Source organism: Garra rufa, chromosome 7 (assembly GCF_049309525.1).
Source record: "Garra rufa chromosome 7, GarRuf1.0, whole genome shotgun sequence".
In the NCBI taxonomy this organism is placed as follows: domain Eukaryota; kingdom Metazoa; phylum Chordata; class Actinopteri; order Cypriniformes; family Cyprinidae; genus Garra; species Garra rufa.
This window is the reverse complement of record NC_133367.1, coordinates 31,392,020-31,419,575: the sequence shown is the minus strand read 5'-3', so window position 1 is coordinate 31,419,575 and position 27,556 is coordinate 31,392,020. Positions and strand designations below refer to the sequence as shown.

The 27,556-nt window shown below is 33.7% G+C and overlaps 1 protein-coding gene across 1 annotated transcript in view; it reads left to right on the top strand.

Annotated features, from left to right (window-relative positions):
* camsap2a (calmodulin regulated spectrin-associated protein family, member 2a) overlaps window positions 1-27,556 on the top strand; it is a 49,664-nt gene that overhangs the window by 1,560 nt on the left and 20,548 nt on the right. Inside the window, exons 2-4 of the mRNA XM_073843669.1 lie at window positions 9,104-9,363; window positions 24,391-24,552; window positions 27,146-27,229. Of these exons, the coding sequence (XP_073699770.1) occupies window positions 9,104-9,363; window positions 24,391-24,552; window positions 27,146-27,229 (506 nt within the window). The remainder of the gene's footprint in view (window positions 1-9,103; window positions 9,364-24,390; window positions 24,553-27,145; window positions 27,230-27,556) is intronic.

Sequence of the window (27,556 nt, the reverse complement as noted above, 5' to 3'; positions counted from 1 at the left end):
AAGTATATAAATTGTATTTTTTTTTTTTTTTTTTTTTAGAAAATAACCAATCGTTTTGTTAGATAAGACCCTTTTTTCCTTGGCTGTGATCGTTTAGAGCCTTTTGAAACTGCATTTTGGAAGTTCAAACTCAGGGGCACCATAGAAGTCCATTATGTGGAGAGAAATCCTGAAATGTTTTCCTCAAAAACATCATTTCCTCACGACTAAAGAAAGAAAGACATGAACATCTTGGATGACAAGGGAGTGAGTACATTATCTGTAAATTGTTGTTCTGAAAGTGAACTACTCCTTTAATGTTGTAATGAAAAATGATATCTAACATTAACAAAACAAATACTGCATGATTTTTGGATATGTCCCATTGTAGTACCTTGAAGTACCGTGTAAATACCACAATAAATGAATTTGCTAATCATTCAGTTTTATGGCATTTGCATGTAGCATTAGCATACCATAATAGTTGCCATTCAAATGTGTCAGAAGCATTTTTAAACATATGATACACTTTACACAATATATACAAAGCGTATTATGCGCTTATATGTAGAAACTAAAACAGACCCTTGCGAAAAATGAAGTACACTTTATCATATTTTTACAGAAATAACATTCTTAAGTGTGAACTGACTGTAATGTTTTTTGACACTTAACTGTGTTATTTGCAATTACTTTTAAGGTATAGTTTACACTGATATTAAAGCAATTTAGTTGAACTTCCTTTGAAATATGTTTATATATACTATATGGACCATTCGGCAGAATTGGTGCAGAGTCAGAGAAACGTGTCTGAAAAATTAGTATGTATGCAAATTGTATAATATCCAAGGTACACATTTCTAGTAATTGTGCAGTTAATTCTCATATTATATTTTCACAAAGTTTGGAAACATTAGTCATATCACCAAATTTGTCACTGAAACACAGTAATAATAGTTTAATTAAAAGCGTTATATCGACCTGTTATGACTTTGCTTGCACCTGTATTGTAAATATATATATTTGGCCATTTTGTAATTTTTTTTCAGAGGTAAATTAATTAAAATTAAAATTTTAACAATATTTCAAGTGTAATTTATAAGAATTTGTTGTATTTTTTTTCTTTGTAAAAGGTATAAAGTTGATCATGCTGATTACAAACTTCGTTAGTTTGAATATACATTGAACCAAAAACTATCATGACATCTTAATTGATAATTCAGTATTTTGACTAAACATCCCGTCCCGTGTTTTGCTAGTGACTGCACATTTTTGGAAGAGAAGACTTTATTACAAAGTGGACTTTTTATAAGAAACAGTCATGAAAGTGCACTTAAGTGGTCATTTATTTAATTTATATGACATTACAGTCCAGTTTTCTTAAAAAAATATACAGGGTAATTCTAACTTATTTTTCACAATGGGATTGACTTGCTATCAGAATATCAGGCAGAATATCAATAAACAAGAACCAAAGTGTGATAAATGAGTCACAGAGTTCAAAAGTGTTCATTGACACTGTGGTGAACAATGTGCAAAATGAATCATCTCCCACTTTCATCTTCACTGCTCACATTGTATCCTGAATCTGACCTTATGCTGCTCATAAATGTAGTTTCATATTCATATTCAATCAAATCACGTCTAGATTGACACTGACATCCGGATTTATCCGACAGCTAGTCGTTGAGATGTTCAGTTTAACAGCACAAACCTATTGTGCTGTTAAACTGGTCTCCTTTAGGTCCTCTCATTAAAATGCGCAATCAGGTCTTCAGGCCCGTGCACAACGCAAACGACAACTCTTGCTGTCAGAGCGGTTATTGTTTAGCATCTTTGATCTAAAGTGACCTTAAACTTGCTGAACAAGACGCTGAACTGCGGGGTTAGGATATGGTAATGTTCAGCAGGTTGACTGACAAGCCTTAAGGGCGTTATTGACCCGTTTGTTGACTTTTTTTTTTGAGGTGTAACCTTAGGACAGATGACAGGACAACTGATAAAAGCCTACATTTCACCATGCGAAGAATAATTAAATCAATCATTTCGGATCACGGTAGTAATATTTAAAACATAACGTAGCAGGCTTTAAAAATGTATAAGTATATGATGCCAGCAGACTAGTTAAAATGAAATACTAGTGTTGTTTGAATGAATAGAGAGTGGTCAGCTTAAAGTCCATAAAAGGCTTTCCATTGATTCGTCTTGGTCAGTTGGGAAAGATAGAGATAATGAATTGGTTATTTAATGGCATGCACTCTTTTCGGTCTGACTCTTCAGTGATAGCACATTGCTTTCTGAAAACTGACCAAGGATTTATTACTTATTTGTTGTGAAAATGAATGCGTGAAATGAACTTTAAAGTAGGGAAAAGATGAACTGCCAGCTCTTATTCACATATAGAGAGCAGAAACCTCACCAAATGCACTATATATAAGGCACAGATCAATATTATAGGTTTATGTGTGAGTAGTGTAAAGTTCATTTAAGTTAAAAAGTATCTGACTTAAAGTTTTATTCAACCAGCACGTTTTTTTTTTTTTCGACCAGAAATGACACAGGCTTCTCCCAAAATATAATAAGACGATGTACGAGGCATGTGGAAGAAAATATTTCTCAGCTTTTATTTACATTTGAACAAAAAATGTCATTGTTGTGCTGAAATGAACACTGGTGCACAAGGCCAAGTTTCTCTGCAGACTGCCTGATGTTGAAACTGGAACTTCAAAACATTTAGATATGGTCTTGATGAAGCATTGTCAGTACAAGGAGTACAGATTGAAAGGACCCATGAATTTACATTTTTGGGTGTTTTGATTGATGAACAGTTAACATGGAAATTCCATATTGACCATGTTAAAACTAAGGTATCCCAAATTATAGCCGTGTCGCATAAGGTAACAGAATCTGTTAATAAATGTGCCTTGTTTTTGTTATATAATTCATTGATTGTTCCACATCTGACCTATTGCATTGAAGCGTGGGGAAGTGCTAATAAGACTTATATAGAACCAGTTTTTAAATGACAAAAACGTGCCATTCGTGTTGTAAATGGAAGTGGATACAGGGCCCACACAAATCCAATATTTATACAATTAAAAACCTTAAAATTCAATGATTTATTCTAAAAAATAATGTATAAAGCTCACCAGAAAACATTACCTGATAAATTGCAAAACAGATTCATCAAGAGCGTTAGTAGCTATAATTTAAGAGGAACTGAAGTCTTTCAGAAACCCGAGTTTAGAACAAAATTAAAGGAAAGATGTGTTTCAGTGCAAGGTGTCAGTCTGTGGAACAATTTAAATAGTGAAATCAAAATTTCACCATCGTTTTTTGTTTCCAAGAAGTGTGTAAAAGCATTACTAATAGAGAAATATCATGCTTCTAATTAGCTGGAAAATGTGATATTTGATTTATGACATTGTATATGTGCATGTGTACGTGTACATGTGTTGCGCACCTCATTGGAATTGGAATTTATTTTATGTTGATAAGGGGCAGATATTATAAGTTTTATCTTCTTTCTGTTCCCTTTCATTTCTTTTTTTAAAAGAATGAAATAAAAATAAATGAATGAATGAATGAATATAGCCCTTTCCTGACTTGTGAGCAGCCACAATGCGCAGCCGCAGGTCCTCAGTGAGCTCCTTTGTCTTAGCCATGACTGTCCACAAACCAACAGCAGAGAGCTTCTGTTTTTCACCTGTTGAGTTGATAAACAGCTGTTCCCAATGAATCAGGGTAATTAGGATGCTTTAGAACAGCTTGGACTATTTGGAATGGTATAGAACTTTGGATTTTCCCATAGACTGTGACAGTTTGCAAAGGGTATGAATAATTTTGGACATGCCACTTTTTGTTCAAATGTAAATAAAAGCTGAGAAATATTTTTTCCCACAATAATGCCTCTTGTACATTGTCTAATTATCTTTTGGGAGAAGCCTGTGTCATTTCTGGTCAAAAAAAAAAACTTGCTGGTTGAATAAAAGTAACTTTAAGTCAGAATTTGCCAGGGGTATGAATAATTTCGGGCTTGACTGTTTATTTAATTATATATATTTAGCATTTTATTTTATAAGGTAAAACATTCAAATGTAATTAAAACAAATTAATAATACCATTTTTTAATTAAATGCACAAAAAATAAATAAATAGAATATATATATATATATATTCTATGTAAAATATGTCTGGAAGTCTGTGGAATTTTGAAGTTGTTTTTTTTTTAATCATAAACATATGTTTTTTTTATAAGGCAAAATGTTCATTAAAATGTAATAAAATGATTTTTGTTACATTTGCAAGGCTTTTAATAATGTATGTGAACTTTTATATTTATGTATTTTAAGAAACAGATAGATTGTTCTATTACAATTTTCAATAAAACACATTTAATTTAATCAAAAATGCCATGTAAAAAAAATCAACTGAAATGTGCATATTCAACTGATCTGAAGAAAATATATCTACATATAAAATATGTAAAAATAAACATTTATGTACAGTAGACATTCTATGTGAAATTATGTAAAAATACGAGGCATAATTTAGTTTTAGGTAAATCATAAACATATTATCTAATATATTTAATTATAGATATTTACCAATTTATTTTAAGAGGCAAAACATTCAAATATAATTAAAAAAAATGATTTTTGTTAAATTTGTAAGGCTTTTAATAATAGATAGATACATATGTTTATATACTTAAAAAAAAGTTATGTTTTTTAATACATTTTTTAAATTAAATGCACTAAAATATATAGTTAAATACAGTAAGAATATATATTTTAAAAACTTTTTTTTTCTACACATGGTTAAAAAAATTTCATTACATCGCAAAATGCCATGCAAATGAATTGTTTAATCTCATTCACTTTAACCCACTTGTAAATGAATTACAAAGTGTATTAAAACCATTGGAATTACTTCATTTTATATCGTCGGCAAAAAACACAGTGAATCATCATCATGATATTGGACATATTGCCAGGGTCTAAGCACCTGTGTAGTTCCTCTCTCTCCATCTGTCTTTGATGAGGCTCGTGAGGAGCTCCTGGATACATAGGTACAGCAGGGGAATCGATCATCCTCCCTATTGTTGCCATGGCAACCGTGGCCCGGCTCGACACACTCATATTTTTGACTTGCATCGTCAACGCCTTGTGCCTCTGATACCATCAGTGCAATGTTTGATCTATTGTTTTATCATATAGACCTATTTTAAAAGCTTTGGTCAAAGGTATTATTTAACATTAAAGATCGGTTTTGCATATTGTCAACATCTACAGAATGGTTTCAATCTGTTTTGCTGTTACCATAATCAAGTCTAATGCCTAATGCTTAAAATTGAAAGCATGTGCAGGTAATAAGCATACAAGCGTTCTCCCAAACTCTCACCCATCTCCATAAATAGCTAAACATCTCGGTTCTCCATGGATACGGTGACCTCATTCGGATCTGTGAACCCATTTATTCTGTCGACGTGTGAACTCGTGTTAATGATATTTTTGATTTTGTAGCTGTGTGGTAGACACCGTCTCGCTTCCTTTAAGGGCTTTCTCCTTTCCTTCATCTTCCCGGCTGAGAGTAAATTACACTTGCACTGAGGAACGGAAAACACCGAGCATTAGCTATATTTAGCTGTCCTCAAGATGAAAACTACTTTGATCTTCAGAAAAAATCTAATAAAATCCCACCGCATCAGCTGTTCTATGATATAACAGAGTGAAGGTGTCTTGATAAGTGCAGGAAATAATCAGTCCCACTAGGATTTTACAAAATGTTTGTGATTTTTTTGCGATCAGATCTTGTGGTGGTAATTTCCAGAATTTTGTGGAAAGTTAGGGTACTACAATGGCAAACAATAAAAAAATATAGCTTATAGTTTGTTTCTACGTCTTGAAAAATTCTGACACATAATTAAAAAAAAAAAAAGATATAGTTACTTTATTTATTTATTTTTTGTTGTTGTTATTCAAAATGAGAACAAAGAAGCAACTACATTGAGAATTGAGTTGGTTTTCTGGTTAAATTGTGAATTTTGTCAATTTTGCGTTGAATTGCAAGAAACTTGAGGAACTGATTTATATGATGAATCGTATGTATTTATGTTTAAATTCCAACACTAATAAGCCGATAGTTTTCTATATTTCTATATTAAGGCCAATAACTGATAATACACCAATATTACAATTCTTTACTGTTTTATAAATAAACAAAATTACCAAAAAAAAATCTGTCTTTTGAAGTACTACAGAATGTCCATTTTGTGTCTTTATTTCTCATTCATGCATGTTTCTTTGTTACACAAACATGTCAGTAACTTTGTAATTATTTAGTGGTTAAATTGTGAATTATGCGGGATTGCAAAAAAAACTGCCATTTTGGTAATTTTGCGTTGTATTTGTGATTGCAGCATTGCGAAAACTACAGGGACTGATTAATATGATTAATCTTATTGATTTATGTTTAAATACCAACGCTAATAAGCCTATACTTATTTCTATATTATTATTTCTACATTACTACAAAATGTTGCATCTTATTTTATCATTCATGCATATTTCTTTGTTACACAAGCATGTCTATAGTTTTTTGCGGTTATTTTGTGGTCAAATTGCAAATTATGCTAATTGGAGAAATCGATAATAGTCTTTTTAAATGCTACAACTGAATTTTGCCTCTTATTGTCTCATTCATGCGTATTTTTTGTTACACAAACATGTGAATAATTTTTTGTGCTTTTTGCAATTATTTTGTTCAAATAAGGATTATGCGGGATTGCAAAAAAACTGACATTTTGTCAATTTTGCATTGTATTCCGTGAAAACTAGTGGGACTTATATATGAATCTTATATTTTTATGTTTAAATTCTAATGCTAATAAGCCATTAATTATTTTTATGTTAAGGCCAATAACTGATAAACAGCTGATATTACAGTTCTGTGCTATTGTGAAAACTGATTTAAATACCAGCGGTGATACGCCGATAACAGTTTTTATGTTAAGGCCAATAACCGATAAATAGCTGATATTACAGTTATATTAAAAAAATTCTAAATAAATAAAATTTCAAGTCTTTCTAAATGCTACAGAATGAATTTTGTGTCTTATTATCTCATTCATGCATGCACAAACAATTGTTTTGCATTTATTTTGTGTTTATGAATTATGCGGGATTGCAAAAAAAACTGACATTTTGTCAATTTCGCATTGTATTCCGCATTCGCTAAATTGCGAAAACTAGAAGTACTGATTAATCTGATGAATCTTATATATTTGTTTAAATGCCAATGCTAATAAGCCGATAAATAATTATTTTTATGTTACAGCCAGTAACTGATAAACAGCCGATATTAGAGTTCTATGCTATTTTGTCTAAATAAATAAAAGAAATTCTTCAAAACGTGAATTTTGCATCATATTTCCTCATTAATGAATATTTCTTTGTTACAGAAACATGTCAATACATTTTTTTAGCATTTTACAATTGTTTTGTGTTAAATTACGAATTATGCGGAATTGCAACAAACACTGACATTTTGTCAATTTTGCATTGTATTCCGCGATTGCAGAATTGTTAAAACTAGAGGAGCCAATTAATCTAATGAACCTTATATATTTGTTTAAATACCAATGCTAATAAGCCTAATTATTTTTATTTTAAAGCCAGTAACCGATAAACAGCCGATATTAAGGTTCTATGCTATTTTGTCTAAATATATTTTTAAAAATGCTTCAAAATGTGAAATTTGCATGTTATTTTCTCATTCATGAATATTTCTTTGTTACAGAAACATGTCAATACATTTTTTAGCATTTTACAATTGTTTTGTGTTAAATTACAAATTATGCGGAATTGCAAAAAACATTGAGATTTTGTCAATTTTGCATTGTATTCCGTGATCGCAGAATTGCGGAAACTAGAGGGGCCGATTAACCTGATAAACCTTATATATTTGTTTAAATATCAATGATAGTAAGCCGATAATTATTTTTGTTACAACCAGTAACCGATAAACAGCCGATATCAGAGTTCTATGCTATTGTGTCTAAATACATTTTTAAAAATGCTTCAAAACTTGAATTTTGCATCTTATTTTCTCATCCATGAATATTTCTTTGTTACAGAAACATGTCAATAAATGTTTTAGCGTTTTGAAATTATTTTGTGTTTAAATTACGAATAATGCGGGATTGCAAAAAACATTGACATTTTGTCAGTTTTGCATTGTATTCCGCAATCGCTAAATTGCGAAAACTAGAGGTGCTGATTAATCTGATGAATCTTATATATTTGTTTAAATGCCAATGCTAATAAGCCGATAAATAATTATTTTTATGTTACAGCCAGTAACCGATAAACAGCCGTTATCAGTTATATGCTATTTTGTCTAAATAAATAAATAAAAAATGCTTTAAAACGTGAATTTTGCATCATATTTTCTCATGAATTAATATTTCTTTGTTACAGAAACATGTCAATAATTTTTTTAGCATTTTACAATTGTTTTGTGTTAAATTACGAATTATGCAGAATTGCAAAAAACATTGACATTTTGTCAATTTTGCATTGTATTCCGCGATCGCAAAATTGTTAAACACTAGAGGAGCCGAATTATCTGAAACCTTATATATTTGTTTCAATACCAATGCTAATAAGCCGATAATTATTTTTATGTTAAGGCCAGTAACCGATAAACAGCCGATATTGAGGTTCTATGCTATTTAGTCTAAATGAATAAAGAAATTGCTACAAGACGTAATAATAACATTTTTTAACAATAAATCTTTGTGCGTTTTGCAATTATATTGTGGTTAAATTGCAATTTACGCAGGATTGCTAAAACGTTTTGCTGATTTTGCGCTGTGTTCTGTGATTGTGTACATGCTTAAACTGGAGTGACTAATTAATTTGATTATTAGAATGTATTTAGATTTAAATACCACCGGTGATAATCCACAGTTTTCTATGTTATCGCCAATGACCAATAAATGTTTAAAAAATAATTAAAATGCTGAAGTGAATTTAGGTATCACAACATTATAATGTACAGTCTGAAACATTTCTATTCAATACAAAAGGGGTAACATTATTGTGTTCCTGTCATCTTGCAGACAGTGTTCCAGAAGATCTGAACGAGCCCTTCTACAAGGACCAGTATGATCAGGAGCACCTGAAGCCTCCAGTGGTGGGCCTGCTGCTGTCAGCTGAACTGTACTGCCGAGCAGGAAGTCTGATTTTAAAGAGCGATGCTGTCAAACCTCTGCTGGGTCATGATGCTGTCATCCAGGCTCTGGCTCAGAAGGGCCTGTACGTCACCGACCAGGAGAGACTAGTGACCGAGAGAGACCTGCAAAAGAAACCCATTCAGATGGTGAGAGAACCTGCCCTTTCAGATTTTTCGAATGTGGTTAAATCTTACTTATCATATATAAATAATAAATATGAAAAAACAATTAATGTACTCAATTAAATTTCAACCCATATCCAATATGCTCTAGATATAGCCTGCATCACATTACAGAAATAAAATGTGTTTAATCAAAGATGTATTTCAGGCTCATAGCATCTGCTTTAAAGACATAAAGACTTCTGTTGTTGTGTGAGCGACTTCCTGTTGATATTTAATTACCGCGCCGCTGTTTGCTGTGCCTCTGGCTTCCTCATCCTCAACCGAACACATATCATTGCAAACAATCTCTGCGCTGTGTGAAGGACCATTTTGCATAGTGCCAATAATGATCTTAGTTACTATATTCTCTGCACCCCATGACGAATTGATTATTTTATTATATTAAAGGATCACGTCACACTGCTATTGTTGTTATTTCTCTACAATTTAAAGTCCCAAAGCTATTGTATCTGTATGTAGCCAACCACATAGCTGCGCTCATTGATCCCAGCCTTTACAGTGGTTTCAGCATCTCCAACTCAGAGCCCACAAATCCTCATTAGCGTCAGAAAGCCGTCCATCTGTCTGCTCGGCTAAAGTAAGCTGCCTGACTGCAAGATCTGACAGTCTTCCTGTGCTCCACTTTAACCTGTTTAGCCTGGCGCTCTGGGGGGCGGGTTTTTCAGCTTTGTGGCTGTACCCGTTTTGAGAAAATACTGCAGTCTTTGCATTATAAACTGAGTGTAAAAAGGTTTTACACTTGACTTTGAGTTATTGTTGTCAAGTCTCAGTTATTGCTTTTCATCTAATAACGCTGAAGTTTAACCCTACATTATGTTGGTGCTGTGGTGTAACAATTGGTTATATGTTTTTATGGATTGCACTGGCATAATGGTTTTCAATTATTGATAGATCTGCCAGTTTTTAAATGTAATCTAAAATCTTTTAATATATTTTTTTAATTTTTTGCATGTAGTAAACAATTCTATCTTTAGTTCCATTCTCTTTACTCACAACGTAGATAGGTTTAAATGACTTTCTTCTTTCCAACGAATACAATACCTTGGAGAATCTGCAAAATGTTAATTATTTTACCAAAATAAGAGGGATCATACAAAATGCATGATCATTTTTATTTAGTACTGACCTGAATGAGATATTTCACATAAAAGACATTTACATAGTCTACAAGAGAAAATAATAGTTGAATTTATAAAAATGACCCCGTTCAAAACTTGATTCGTAATACTGTGTTGTTGCCTGAATGTGTTTTTTTGTTTAGTGATAATGCTCATGAGTCCCTTGTTTTTCCTGAACAGTTAAACTGCCCGCTGTTCTTCAGAAAAATGCTTCAGGTCTGACAAATTTTTTGGTTTTTCAGCATTTTTGTGTATTTCAACTCTTTCTAACAATCTATCTTAGGCTGATTTAATACTGTAGGTATCTTTTGTAGCTTCTGAACGGCAGTACTAAATAATAAAAAAAGATATTTAGGGAAACTAGGAAAAATGTACACATCTTCATTCTGTTCAAAAGTTTTCACCCCCTGGCTCTTAATGCATTGTGTTTCCTTCTAGAGCATCAGTGAGCGTTTGAACCTTCTGTAATAGTTGCGTATAAGTCCCTCAGTTGTCCTCAGTGTGAAAAGATGGATCGCAAAATCATACAGTCATTGTTGGAAAGGGTTTAAATACACAAAAATGCTGAAAAACCACAGAATTTGTGGGACCTGAAGATTTTTTTTGAAGAACAGCAGGCAGTTTAACTGTTCAGGACAAACAAGGGACTCATGAACAACTATCACCAAAAAAACAAACAAAAAACACAGCATCATTCAGGTAACAACACAGTATTAAAAATCAGGTGTATGTAAACTTTTGAACGGGGTCATTTTTATAAATTCAACTATTGTTCTCTCTTGTGGACTATATGTATTTCATGTGAAATATCTTATTCAAGTCAGTACTAAATGCAAATTATATTATTTCAGTTAGTGGTTATTGATATGGACCAAAATTTGTATTAAAAATGCTACTTTTAGAGGCAGTCTACCTAGCTTTTCTCCTGTTTGTTGGGATGAAGTTGATGGGACAGTGTTTTGATTGTGATGACAGTGTCCTGCTGTTTTGCAGAAACTTCCTCACACATTAATAAGGTTTGACTGCACCAACTGAACGACTGCGGCGTTTTGCCATCAATAATTCAGCCGGGCTTCTATTTTGGATTTGTGAGAGGCAAAACCTGTCAGAGTTCCGTGAGGTGATCAGAGATACATCTGCCTGTGCATTGAAATGGTCTTGACAGTAAAGTGCTTTATCATATAAGGGTTCAAAACAGCATTTTTGCTACTGTACCTTTAAGACTGCTACATTTAATGTATACAAACAACCTCTCTTGTGATTGGACAGTGATATGTTATGGTGTGGTATGTGTTTATAGCTCTGTCATCATAATGACATTCTTATTTAGCATAAATGGGCTGCATAGGAAGTTTTTGAAATGTAACTCTTTAATTGAAACTTGTAAGGAAAATCTAAAGGAAAAATGTCTTTATTGCTTTATCATCTCTCTCTGTGTGTGTGTCTCTCTCTCTCTGCTGAAGAATCGTATTCGCTCCTGCAGCTGCCGCCCACCCACACACAACCCCGCATTCATTCTACATTATAGACTCACTCAGAAATACATACATATACGCACACATACGCAGCTCACACTCTCACCCACATAGTCACGCCACAGTGAGAAAAAAAATATCATAATAGCCATTGTGTTGTACTCAAACAAACAACATGCACAGATGCAATAAAACATTTAGAAAATATATGTATATATTTAATGTAACGTGATGAGGTTTTGCCCTCAGCCAAAATTATTTGCTCTGGAACAAATAATAGATTACTGGGACCAAAGACTGCCCGTCAGATTTACCTAAAGCAAATTTTATCTCATGTTTAACCATAGAGACAGAGCCAGCGGCAAATCCCAGAAGATCTAGCTGAGATGAGGCTGCTCGCGGTGGGTTCATGAGAGCTAAATGGCCGCTGACGCCCTGGAGCTCACATCTCCAAAAACGTTGAAACTAATTTTCAAATAGATTTTTATTAACAAACCTCATATTTTAAGTCTAAACAAGTACATTCTCACCTAAAAACTGTTAAAACTACAGTCTGTAACAAAAACAGTATTATTTATTTTGGCGTCAATATGTCAAAGCTTTGCAGAGATACAGCCTCAGAGTCATTTTGGAATCGTGCCATGCATTTGTTGCAGCGCTGTACGAATATGGTTTCGTCTATCGACATGTCAGCATAGTCTGAACACGATCTGATGATTGGACTAACAGTCTAGGATGAGTTCGAAAAGTAGGTTTTCAACATTAATCAAAATGGCTGACAGGAAGTTCGTTCAATTACAATAGGCTAATGTAGGGCTGGGCGATTAATCGAAAAGTAATCGAAATCGACATTCAGAACCTATAATCGATCAAATTTTTCCAGGTCAATTATTTCAATTACTTTCCCTTTAAAAACATTACTGCGTGTGGAGTCACGTGACCCCGCTCCGTTACGTTACGTTATTCCTCCGACATGTCGATGGAGAGCTTAAGCAGTATTTATACAGTAAAAAGTATTTACAGGATATACAAGAGTAATTTTATTTAGAGATACTGCTTATTTTCTACTTTTAATATTTATTATTATTTTATAAATAATTTATTTTGTTTTTAAAAGTGAAAGTTATTTATTTTCACTAATTTAAGAAAAATGTGACTTTTCGTTTTAAGCAATGTGTGCTTTAGTTTCAGTTGTTCAACACTGATGTTCAATAAATAATCATAGATAGTAGATAGTGTGTGCACCCTTCATTCAAAAATGTCTCACTTGTAAAATGTGCGCATATTTACTGTACAAAATTTGTCAGTGAACTATGAGGGCAAAAAAATAAATATTATTTAAATATAATTAAATATAATTTTATTAATGAATAAAATAATCGTTCATTAATCGTAATCGGGTTAAAATGTTCAATTAATCGAGATTTTGATTTTAGGCCAAATCGCCCAGCCCTAGGCTAATGCAATCAAAAGTTATTAGCATTTTTAGACATTTCATAATTAATGGTTAATTAATGGTTTACTGCTCTTGACCAATAGGTGCTGCTGTTACCAAATTGATGTGGCGTGGGCAGTGTGAGGTGACAATGGCACCTACAAAGTTCGGTGTAAATATGTCAAAGCTTTGCAGAGATACAGCAGCAGATGCAGTTTGGCATCTTTCCAGCTAATTTGTTGATGTTTAAACAAAAACTGTTGCGTATTTCGACATGAAATCCATAAATTAATGTCAGCATGGTCTAAAGATGATCCGAGGGTGAAAGTCGGACCAACAACCTAGGAGGAGTTAGAAAAAGTAGGTTTTCAACATTATTAAAAATGGCGGACAGGAAGCTTGGACAATTTTGCCATAATTGGTATCGATGTTCTTGGCATGACCCAAGGAATATATTGAGATCACTTTCATTACAATAGGCCAATTTTAATCAAATGTTATTTGCATTTTTTGAAATTTCTTTATAACTTTTGGCCAAAAGATGGCCCCCAAACTTTATAAATACTGTCAGGGCATGGTGCCGAAGACACATACAGAGTTTTGTAACAATATGCCAATGTGTTTGTAAAAGATAAAATTCGATAAAATTCAAAATGGCCGACACCCAAAATGGCTGACATTGAGTATGGTTCGACTATGCATGCTCCTCCGAATCTAAACAGACTGGTTTTCTGATTTTTGGCTAAAACTTTTAGAAGTTATTAGCAAAAATAGCCATTTTTCATATCTCATGACCACTAGGTGGTGCTGCTCAGAAACTGTGCAGGTAGCCTCGGGTCATGCTTGTTATAACACACAGTTTAGTCTCAATACGCCAAACCATTGCAGAGATGTAGCCTCACATCCATTTTTGCATATTCCTCGTATAATTCGTTCATGCATTAGTCGAGAGCGGTTCGACTAATCAACTTGAATTCCATAACTTTTTGTCAGCATGTTCTGAAGATGATCTGAGACAATTTTGGTGAAAATCAGACAAACCATCTAGAGCGGTGTTCGTTCGACTCGGCATGAGCCAAGGATACAGAGGAACAAAATTTTCCTTCTAGACCGTACTGTTCAAAGTTATTAGCATAAACATGAGTAAAAATTTGGTTTAAAAAAAAGTGTTTGAGTTAGAGACTTCAAACTTGCTGTGGTTAATATTGCGACTGTTTTCGATCAGTGTACCAAATTTCATAACATTCCCGCAAGCGATTCTATGGGCTGCCATAGACTTGAGTGGAAGAAACGGAAGAAGAAGAAGAAATCGAATGGATACAAGAGTGGAGTGATACAAATGGCGAAATGCTTGGAGTTCTGTTATCACTAGAATATCGCACTCCTCAGCCAATCAGATTTGAAGACCAGAAAGAACTGCTGTGTTTATGTATACGATTTTTGGTATGTAATGGCGTTTCTTCATGTTGGTACAAACTGCTCAGTCCATAGAGATCAGTAGCTCTGCGTCTTTACTCTGAGAATGAATTGTGCTTAATTAAGACTAATGAATGTTTTGACAAGTACAAATTATAACAGCAGAGATGTAAGTATGCAGCCTGTCAGTGACATGACGCTATGTTTGGTGCTGGCAGACAATAAGAGAGTCATATTTAGTGCTGTGGGCTCCTCAGGGATGGATGTTATTTACATACATGCACGGTAGGGAACTGACAATGTGACGGCACTGAGAACATTTTATTTCTGGAGAATTTATACAGAAAATGAACAGTGATACAATGCAGCGACTATATTACTTAAAGTTAACCCGCCTCAGTTTTGAGCAGTCCAAGAACTCATTTTATATGTAGTTCACATACATCTGCATGGCATGAAGCCGAAGTAAAGTTATTGCGTTCGAGACATAGACTTCTGCATAATTCACAAACCAGCGCCGTATGCACACTTGACCTACTTCCTGTCTCTTGGCATCAGTGCTTGACGATCGTGAATGGAGGTAGTACTTTTTGTTATTAGGTTTTGTAATTAGATTTTAATTAGAGTAAATTCTGTTAGAATTATTAGTATACAGATGCAGGCTCCCAGGGTGCACATGGTGATTGGGTGTTTCCTGCTTTTCCTTTTTTTGAGGTTCTTCCTTATAAAATGGAGATCTCTACACAAGATTATGGTGATTTATTGGGGTACTACAGTATATGTTTAATTCTTCTCTAATATTAAATATTATATTTGAATGCGTAATGGTGAGTAAATGATATCTAATTTTATATTTTGCATTTTGAAACTATTCCTTTACTTTTTGCAGTTAGGTTCATGTATTTAGATTTGATTCAAGTAAATTTAATGTAGCAGGCTCCAAGGGTGCACATGGTGATTGGGTTTTTCCTACTTTCCCGCTTTTTGAAATTCTTCCTAATAAAATGAGAATCTCCACAAAATTTGGTGTGATTTATTGGGAAATTGTACATTTAACCTCTGTAGAATATTAAATATTATCAGTTATCAATAGTAACTAGTGTTCTTGACTCTTGGCGTCAGTGCTTGTTGATCATGAATAGAGGTAGTACTTTTTATAGGATTAGGTTCTAGATTTGATATAAAAACATTCTGTGCAATAATTGTTATTATATTAATGCAGGTTCCCAGGACACACATGGTGATTGGGTATTTCCTGCTTTCTGACATTTTTTTAAAAATTTCTAATTAAATGTGAATCTTAAAAAACAACAACTGCATTTTACTGGGGGAATGTACTTTTAATTCCTCTACAATATTAGAGGAATTTAAAATACAGTGCACTGCAATTCTTGTTCAAAAGAGAAAGAATTGCGATACATTCGGAAAATCTTGAAATTGATGCAGGCTTCAAGGGCGCACATGGTGATTGGGTTTTTCCTACTTTCCCACTTTTTGAAATTCTCCCAAATAAAATGTAAACACTACAAAATTTGTAGTACTTTTTTATAGGATTAGGTTCTAGATTTGATTTGATAACATTCTGTGCAATAATTGGTATTATTTTAATGCAGGTTTTTAACAGCAGTTCTTCTAAGTATTTACATTTAAAGCAAGTCAAGTCTGTGTTGTAATTACTGATGCAGGCTCCCCGGGTGCACATGGTGATTGGGTATTTCCTGCTTTTCCGTATTTTGAGACTTCGAACCTGTATTTCTTACATAAGCAGGTTCTAAACGCACGTACGCTATGCTTAGCTACTTGCTTAGGTCCTGTTTATTCCTTCAGCTTTCCGTCAATATTCTTACATTAATTCCCACAAACTTTTCAATCAAATCCCAAACAGTCACGGTCAGGCTGAAACCCCTAGCCCTGCTCTGCAAGTGGCGCGGACATCCCGTCCTGACCCTCCACTCTCCCCGCTGCTTGCACACGCTCTGTTGCCATAGCAATGCCCTGTAAAGGCGGGAGGCAGCGTGCTTGCAAGGTGGATCCATTAGTGCAAAGTGCAATTTAAATCCCAGAAAGCCAAGGTAAGAGTAATCTTCAAATTGAGGATTAAAAGGAAAGTTTGCACGAAGCTATATCAGCATTATTCAGGCCTTTTGCTTAGCTTGTGTCTTTCTTGGCTGGCAGCTATGATGTTTTTGTCCTCACCAATCAGACTCGGCAGATAAAATGTACCTCAGCATGACAGGAAATCACTTTCTCTCATCTTATACAATAAGTGCTTGCAATATTTGAAGTGGATTTTGGTTTTCAAACGAGAATGTCTGAGCAGGTGTTTCACCAATAGAACTGGATGTGGTTTTGTGTGGTTGATTCAGTCTTGGAGTGGTGAGGGAGCCCCAGAGGAGAATGTCTTCAGCCCAATTCCAACAAAAGCCTGTTTACAAAGAGCCGTTTCTAACGTGTCAGTGCTGTTTTTTAGCGGTCACGGCTGGTATGTCTTGTCAGCATTGTCCAGCCTTAAATTTACGCCAAAGACCCAAAGAGTGGGTTTCCTTGAACTGATAGTGGGAAAGGAATTATTTGATTGTGTATGACTTTAAATTGGGTGTTTAATGAAAAGTTTATTATATCTTAAAGGAAATGTGTATTTAATTTTTATAATTATGTCCCATCAGCATTACAGGCCAAAGAATTGGTTTAATTAGCTGTGGTAAAGCAATATTCCATATAATAAAGCTAATATTATAAGGCAGTAGAATAGAACGACTTTCTATTCTTGTTTTTTTTCTTTCTTTCTGACTTCCGTTCTTTTGCTCTTTTGTTCCGTCAGTTGTTTTCTCTTTTTTTTTTTTCCAAAATGTAGATTTGCTGTTTTTGTTTGTAGGGTGCAGTTTTTATTTAAATAAATCAGGTTTATTTTGTTCTGTTGTTCTTTTTTTTTCTTTCTGTTGTTAGTTTGTTAGTTCATTTGTTCTTTTTCTTTCTATCTTTCTTGCTTTCTTTCATTATTTCTATCTTTCGTTCGCTAGCTCTTTCGTTCTGTCATTTGTTTGTTCTTTTTTTCTTTCAAACTGTAGGTTTGCTGTCTTTGTAGGGATGCAGTTTTTTTAATAAATCAGATTTTCTTTTGTACTTTTGTTCTGTCATTCATTCATTCTTTCTTTATATCTCTTTCTTTTTTCTCGCTCGTTTGTTAGTTCTTTCTTTTTCTCTTTCTGTCTTGCTTTTTCGCTCTTTCATTCTGTCATTCATTCTCTCTTGTTCTGTCATTTGTTCTTTCATGATGATGTTCATTTATTCTTTTCTTTCTTTCACTCAATTTCTTTCACTTTCTTTCGTTCATTCTTTCACTTTGTCGTTCTTCCGCTTTTTCGCTCTTTCATTCTGTCATTCATTCTTTTGCTCTGTTGTTCTTTTTTGTCTTTCTTACGCATTTTCTTTCGTTCTTTCCTTCTGTCATCAATTCTTTTGCTCCATCAATAATTAGTTTGTTCATTCTTTCGTTCGCTCTTTTGTTCATTCTTTCATTCGCTCTTTTCTTTCTTTCTTTCGCTTTTTTCTTTCTTTCTTTCTTTTTGTTCATTCTTTCTTTCTTTTGCTCTTATGTTCTTTCTTTCCTTTTATTTCTTTTGCCTTTTCCTTCTGTCATTCGTTTGCTCTTGTTCTGTCATTCTTTCTTTTTATGTGGTTTGTTACTTTGTTTTCTTTCTTTCTTTCTTTCTTTCTTTTTTGTAATTTGTTAGTTTGCATATGTTTTTTCTTGCTTTCTTTTGCTCTTTCATTCTATCGTTTGTTCGCTCTTTTGTTCTGATGTTCGTTTGTTCTTTTTGTTTTTCACTCTTTCACTCTTGTTCTGTTGATCTTTTGTTCTTTTGTTCATTCTTTTGCTGTTGTTTGTTTGTTTGTTTTTTCTTTCACTCTTTCGTTGTCATTTGCTCGCTTTTGTTCTGTCGTTCTTTTTTAATGTCTTTTTTCTTTCTGTCATTCGTTCGTCCTTTATCTTTCTTTCGCTCTTTCATTCTGTCGTTCATTCGCTCTTTTGTTCTGTTGTTCACTCTTGTGTTCTGATGATTGCTTGTTCTTTCTTTCCTTTTTGTCACTCTTGTTCTGTCGTTTGTTCATCTTTCTTTGGCTAGAGCTGTTGTTCATTCTTTTTTCTTGCTTTCATTCTTTCATTCTGTCGTTCATTCACTCTTTAATCTGTAGTTCTTTCTTTCTTTTACTCTTTCGTTCATTCTTTAGCTGTTTTGTTTGTTCTTTATTTCGCTCTTTCATTATGTCATTCATTCTCTCTTTCGTTCTGTCGTTCTTTTTTCTTTCTGTTGTTTGTTAGTTTGTTTGTTCTTTCTTTATGTCTTTCTTGCTATTATTCTTTTGCTGTTTTGCTGTCCTTCATTCACTTTTTTATCTGTCTTTCTTTCTTTCACTTTTATTCTGTCATTGATTCTTTTGCTGTCTTTTATTAGTTTCTTAGTTCTTTATTTTTTCTTTCTTGCTTTTATTCTTTCGCTCTTTTGTTTTGTTGTTCTTTCATTCGTTTATCTTTCTTTCTTTCACTCTTTCGTTCACTCTTTCATTCTGTTGTTCTTTCTTTCTTTTTCTTTTGAGATCCAGGTTTGCTGTCTTTGTTTGGATGCAGTTTTTTTATTTTCATAAAAAGTGATTTTATTTCTTTCGTTCTGTTGTTTGTTCTTTCTTTATTTATTTTGCTCTTTCATTCTGTCATTCATTCTTTAACTCTTTCACTTTCATTCATTCTTTCTTTCTTTCTTTCCTTCTTTTGCTATTTAATTCTGTTATTCATACTGATGTTCATTCTTTTGTGCTGTTGTTTGTTAATTTGTTCTCTTTCTTTTTTGCTTTCTTTCGTTCTTTCTATCACTAGCTTTCGTTCGCTAGCTCTTTCATTCTATCGTTTGTTCGCTCTTTTGTTCTGATGTTCGTTTGTTCTTTTTGTTTTTCACTCTTTCACTCTTGTTCTGTTGATCTTTTGTTCTTTTGTTCATTCTTTCGCTGTTTGTTTTTTCTTTCACTCATTCGTTGTAATTTGCTCGCTTTTGTTCTGTCGTTCTTTTTTAATGTCTTTTTTCTTTCTGTCATTCGTTCGTCCTTTATCTTTCTTTCGCTCTTTCATTCTGTCATTCATTCGCTCTTTTGTTCTGTTGTTCACTCTTGTGTTCTGATGATTGCTTGTTCTTTTGCTGTTTGGATGCAGTTTTTTTATTTTCATAAAAAGTGATTTTATTTCTTTCGTTCTGTTGTTTGTTTGTTCTTTCTTTCTTTCTTTTGCTCTTTCATTCTGTCATTCATTCTTTAACTCTTTCACTTTCATTCATTCTTTCTTGTTTTCCTTCTTTTGCTATTTAATTCTGTCATTCATACTGATATGTTCATTCTTTTGTGCTGTTGTTTGTTAATTTGTTCTCTTTCTTTTTTGTTTTCTTTCGTTCTTTCTATCTCTAGCTTTCGTTTGCTAGCTTTTTCGTTCTGTCGTTCGTTTGTCCTTTTTTTTCTTTCAAACTAGGTTTGCTGTCTTTGTAAGGATGCAGTTGCTTTTATTCTTTTGCTGTTTTGTTCTGTCCTTCATTCGCTCTTTTATCTGTCATTCTTTCTTTCTTTCACTCTTTTATTCTGTCATTCATTCTTTTGCTGTCGTTTATTAGTTTGTTAGTTCTTTCTTTTTTCTTTCTTGCTTTTATTCTTTCGCTCTTTTGTTTTGTCGTTCTTTTATCTTTCTTTCGCTCTTACGTTCACTCTTTCATTCTGTTGTTCTTTCTTTCTTTCTTTTTCTTTTGAGATCCAGGTTTGCTGTCTTTGTTTGGATGCAGTTTTTTTTATTATAAAAATGTGAAAAGTGATTTTATTGCTTTTGTTCTGTCGTTTGTTTGTTCTTTATTTATTTATTTCTTTTGCTCTTTCACTGTCATTCGTTCTTTCTTTCTTTCTTTCTTTGCTTTTTTTGTTATTCATACTGTTATGTTCATTCTTTTGTGCTGTTGTTTGTTTATTTGTTCTCTTTTCTTTCTTTTTTTCAAGTTCCAGGTTTGCTGTCTTTGTTTGTACAGTCTGGCCAAAACTTTATATCTCATTATATATCAATATAACTATGGAATAAAAAATAACAACTTAGTATGATTTCATATTTATATTTTTATAGACATAACATTTTGGGGCAAACAAGCAGCAAATATACAGTATTTATTTAGTTAAATATCAGCATCTTTGCATTTAGATAATCACACTAAGCCACAATTGTGGTTTTATTTCCAAATGTGAGTTTTTCTTTGTGCATCCGTAGTGCTGTGAAGAGCAATGACTGCTGGGAGTGGAAACACAGGGCAGTGCTTTATAAGAAATTCATTACAGGACAGTTCCTCCTTTCTGCAAGGACAGATAAATATAAAAAAGTTGCTTTTGGACACATGGGCTTTGCATTATATAACAGCCTAAATTTCTATTGGTGGGCTGTGTTTGTTTTAGACCTTCAACAGGAAAGTGATTATAAATGCATGCGTAGAAAATACTGTTGGTGGGAAAAATTAATAACCCATCTCTCTTTTGAACATATTAAGAACAGATCTTCATCCCGAGCCAGAAGATCAAATCACTGCACACGCTCTGACCATTCAGACTGCAAAATGTTTAATCAATAAAGGGATTTATAAATGTAATCAGCTTAAACGAAAAGCCCAGCTCTTATGCAACAGACCGTCTTCTGTTTTATTCCCCGTGATGAGACGTGGGAGTGTCACAGCTCATGTGGAGAAAAAATCAGACCCACTCAAGTGAGAAAAATTGCTGACTGAACAGCATAACTCAATGTCACTGGGCTCCGTCAGAGTGAATCTTTCCATCGAGCTGCGTTCATATGCATCTGATGTGACAGAAAAGCTGCGCTGTGACATTGTGAACTACCTGTTCATCTTTACCGACGCTCAGATTTACAGTGAAAGGTCAGAAAGTGTCCCAGGCAGCAAAAAGCGCAGTGGTGAGGAATGTGTAAGATCTGCATTTAGAGCATTCAGCGTAAACAACGTTCATTCATAATGATAACTCTGCTGCAAACATAGAATAAATTAACAATGACTGTTAATTGTCAGCTGGAAGGACAGTCACATGAACGCTGTTTATTAGACAGGCTCGACTCTTCTTGCAGTGTTTCCTGATTCATTGTTTACCCACTTTGCACCAGCTTCTTTCACCAGGGTTTGGTTTCAGAGAGACAAAATCAATATCCGTCTTAAGTGTTTTATCTCCCTTCGTGCACATGAGGCTTTTAATAAGACAGCCAGTGTTTAATTTGCGGTCGAGATGGGGGTTTCATTTTTCAGTTGCTTGTACCCAGAGGTTATGGTGACTGTGATGGAGATGATCCGCTGTTTTGCTTGTTTATTGTAAATGGGTAAACTTAGGACGATGTTGAAAGCAGTATTAGACAATGTGGGAAAGCACGCGTCCTGTGTTAAAATTGGTTATATTTACCATTGTTTGGCTATTTTTAGTTATTTATTTGTTTATCCACTTCATGATTTACTCACCCTCAAGGCATCCTAGGTGTGTATGACTTCTTTCTTTCAGATAAATACAATCAGAGTTATATTGAATAATGTCCTGGCTCTTCCAAGCTTTATAATGGCAGTGAATGGGTGTTGAGATTTTGAAGTCCAATAAAGTGTGTCCATCCATCATAAAAAGTGCTCCACACAGCTCTGGGGGGTTAATAAAGGCCTTCTGAAGTAAATTGATGAGTTTGTGTAAGATAAATCATACAAAGTGCATGTTATTGTTTATTTAGTACTGACCTGAATAAGATATTTCACATAAAAGATGTTTACATATAGTCCACAAGAGAAAATAATAGTAAAAATGACTCTGTTCAAAAGTTTACATACACTTTATTCTTAATACTGTGTTGTTACCTGGTTTTTCTGTTTTGTGATAGTTGTTTTTGAGTCCCTTGTCCTGAACAGTTAAACTGCCTGCTGTTCTTCAGAAAAATCTTTCAGGTCTCACAAATTCTGTGGTTTTCCAGTATTTTTGTGTGTTTGAACCCTTTCCAGTGATGACTGTATGATTTTGAGATCCATCTTTTCACACTGAGGACAACTGATGGACTCATATGCAACTATTAGAGAAAAACACTCACTGATGCTCCAGAGGGAAACACTATGTATTATGAGCCGTGGGTAAAAACTTTTGTGTGTACATTTTTCTTATTTTGCCTAAATATCTTTTTTTTTTTTCATACTTACATGTTTCCCAGAAGACAAAATAAGTTAAATTTACCCTGATCTTCAAATTAAAAAAGTTTTCACCCCTGGCTCTTAATGCATAATTTTTCCTTCTGAAGCATCAGTGAGTGTTTGAACCTTCCGTAATAGTTGCATACGAGTCCCTCAGTTGTCCTCAGTGTGGAAAGATGGATCTCAAAATCATACAGTCATTCTTGGAAAGGGTTGAAATACACAAAAATGCTGGAAAACCAAAGAATTTGTGGGACCTGAAGGATTTTTCTGAAGAACAGCAGGCAGTTTAACTGTTCAAGTCAAACAAGGGACTCATAAACAACTATCACTAAACAAAAACCGCAGCTGTGGATCAATCAGGTAACAACACCGTATTAAAATTCAAGGGGTGTGTAAACTTTTGAACCGGGTCATTTTTTATAAATGCAACTATTATTTTGTCTTGCGGACTTTGTGTAAGCATCTTTTATGTGAAATATCTTATTCAGGTCAGTACCAAATAAACAATAACATGTTTTTGTATGATCCCTCTTGTTTTGGCCATAACATTTTGCAGATTCTGAAATAGGCATGTAAACTTTTGACTTCAGCTGTATGTAGATTTTGATGTGAGAAAACAACAGAGGATGGACTGTTTCACTGGAGGAAGCATTATCATAGATTATAAACTCGTATTTCACTTCACAAGACATTAATTGATGGACTGGAGTGGTGTAGATTACTTGTGGATTATTGTGATGTTTTTATCAGCTGTTTGGACTCTCATTATGACGGCACCCATTCACTGCAGAGGATCAATTGGTGAGTAAGTGACGTAATGCAAAATTTCTTTAAATCAGTTCTGATGAAGAAACAAACTTACCTACATCTTAAATGACCTGAGGGTGAATCAAATTTCCGTTTTTGGGAGAACTGTTCCTTTAAGAAATAATCAGATCTGTAGCTGAAATTGTAAAAAAAAAAAAAATTCATTCCACATCCATATTTCAGTAAAAGTGTTTTTAGGAGAAGTCACATCTGTAAGTTCCGCTCGTCATGTGTGTGAGATAGTATTTTTATGATGTTGAGGCCGAGAAGATGGGTCCCCCAGCAGGATCAGGAGCAGGAGCGACTGTCCTATCTCAGGGAAGATTATCTCTAATTGGGTCGAGCAACGGGGGAGCAATGCTGCCGTTTCCAGGGCAACAACCTCCAGAGACGAATGACTAACTGCCAACTGAGAGAGTGACAATTGTCAGTATGTATATTTAGGAGAATGGGCCTGTGTCAGCAATTTAATGGCCTTTTCATTGTTTTGTGGTTCATAGAGCGCCCACCTGGCCATGATTGACACGCTGATGATGGCGTATACAGTAGAGACGGTGAGCGTGGAGAAGGTGATGGCCTGCATGCAGCAATACTCCACCGATTACCCGGATGGAGACGTGCCCTACGACACAGAGGATGCGGTCACCAGTTGGATGAATAAGGTAGTTTGTTTTTTTATTAATCTTAAATTTATTCATAATGCAATACAAATAAGGGTCAAAGTTAAGGGTCAAAAGTTTACATACACCTTGCAGAATGTGCAAACTGTTAATTATTAGAGCAAAAAAAAGAGGGATCATACAAAATGCATGTTATTTTTTAATTTAGTACTGACCTAAATAAGATATTTTATGTAAAAGATGGGGTGAAAACTTTTGGATTTTGAACATCAGGGTAAATTTAGCTTATTTTGTCTTCTGGAAAACATTCTGTAGCTTCTAAAGGGCGGGACTAAACAAAAAAATATATATTTAATATTTTCAAGGTTTGTTGCACTATAACATGGCTTGAATATTTCCTTGTCGGCATGTATGATCTCTGAGGGCATCTTTGAGTGTCGGTGGAGGGGCGTCCCAGGACTTTTGTTTACATTCCCTTGCAGGCCAGCTAAACTGGCAGCCTAAATCAAGACAGTACCGTACATGTACACACACACACACACACACACACACACACACACACATGCTAAACAGGCCATGAGGGACTGCAGGGAAATTTCTAGTTCTTTTGTTGACTTTCTGTTGTAAAGATATTAAGTGAACTTTCAAAAGAGTTTGCTTGAGGGGTTTCGGTGCGTTTGCATATGGAGTTTTGTCATAATAGTGAGTTTTGGTTTCATTCTTAAAATTTGATTATCATTTAATTAATTAGTGTTGATGTAAACAATATAAGATATGAATATATATATATATATATATATATATATATATATATATATATTAGGGGTGGGCATAGATAAATTTTTTGAATCTAGATTAATCTAGATTAAATCTTGGAATTAATCTAGATTAAAATGGCTAATTTGAATTCTGCTGAAGGCATTCAGAATATGTGTGCTACCCAAATAATGACTAAAAGTAAGACTTCGAGAACGGGCCAGGTGGCGCATTAGATCAGGCGCTCATCTCCTGTTTCCAAAATGCATCACAAACTGCTTGACAATTGCATTTACAACATAATTACCTATACAAACTTGTGTAACCAAGTACTTCTGCGCAAAAGGCTGCACGACGTGCGCGTTGCCGTTAAATACACAGACGTGCACGGACATGGATTTCTGCGTGCATAGTCTTCCATTAAACTGCGTTGCTTTTAGAAGCGTCAATTCAGTTGTTGTATATAGTTTAATGTCTTTATTTCGGGATTATCAAAGTAAATTATAACTCACGTGCCCCAGTAAAAAGGGTCTAAGAACGCACCTGCCCTGAAGCGGCTTCATAACTGCATCCATGTCAGCACGTCTCATTTGTAATTTCACAGAAGTTGAAGACTCGTTCTCGCCCCCTACAGTGCAATTCGACTAGTATACATCATCCACGCTCAAATGTCAAGGTGAAAGTCATCATATCTTGCGTAGTTTAGACCCAGCTCCCAACCCAACTTTGAGAATAGATTAACGGCGATATTTTTTTTATCGCCCGATAAGAGTCTCACGTTAACGCAGCACGTTAACGCCGATAACGGCCCACCACTACTATATATATATATATTCACACACACACACACACACACACACACACACACATACATAAATATTATTATATTACATATTTATGTTTTTGTGTTGTTTTATTTGTTGTATTCTTTTTATTTGTTTTTATTATTTCAGAATTATTCATTAGACTTTTACATTTTTTTTTATAGTTTTTCATCATCTCATAAACCCTATAATATAATATAATATAATACACATAAACATTGTTATATTAAATATTTATGTTTTAATTGCTTTATTATTTCAAAATTATTTATTTGAATTTTACATTTTTATGGAATATTTATTAGTTTTTCACTAATCCTATAATAATATAATGTAATATAATTAAAGATTATATTAAAAATGTTTTATGTGTTTGTTGTATTTGTTTTATTGATTTTTTTATTTAATTATTATTTATCTAAATTTTATATTTTTAAGGTTTAATTAATTATTAGTTATTTTTTATTATTTATTTATATTATTTAATTTTACAGATTTTATTTATACAATTTTATTTTAACTATTTGCGTATTTTCCATTGTTTAATGTTGGTTAATTGCCGCATGACATAAATATTTTGTCTTCTTTTGCTAAGAGTTTTATTTTATTTATTTATTTTTATTTTTAACAAATTTTCCATTTGTATGATTTTTTTTAATTATAAGCTTGTAATCACCTCACAAACCTTTACAATTCCCTCACAGTACCCAGTTTGGGAAAATATAATGTTAGAAAAATATAATAATATATGTGACCCTGGACCACAAAACCAGTCATAAGTGTCAATTTTTCAAAATAAATAAGCTTTCCATTGATGTATGGTTTGTTAGGATAGGACAATATTTGGTCGAGATACAACTATTTGAAAATCTGGAATCTGAGGGTGAAAAAAATCTAAATATTGAGAAAATTGCCTTTAAAGTTCTCCAGATTAAGTTATAATATAGTATAAAGTAATACAATATAATATACACTTGTTTGTAGTAAAAAGAATGGCAGTGATTTTAAAGTATGTAGACGCTCAAAAACTCCTCTGTGTTTTACTCATTTTCAAGGTGAACGAATATTTGAAAGAAATCATAATGCAGGAGCAAAGGAGGATGGAGGCGGAGAACGCAGAGCCTGTTGAGAATCCAAAGGTAAGTGTGCACTTTCTGTACTTGCTCTAAAGCAGCGATGATTCAAAAGTCACTTTCATCCGTAGGAGGAAGGTACAGAAAGTCTGAAAGAGCTTAAGATGGATTTTTGTCATAATGAGCTCTTGTACGTGTCTGAAATCTGCTTAAAACAACGCTTTGCCCTCCAACTGCCAGCATACAATAAAATTTCTATTCTTCACACTTCAAAACTTAATACTTGTATAGATTATTGTAAAACTCATGTATTGTGGGACACCTGAAGACTGTACTATACAATACAAGCCTTAATACTTAAATACAGTCTTGATTCACAATCCTGAACACAAT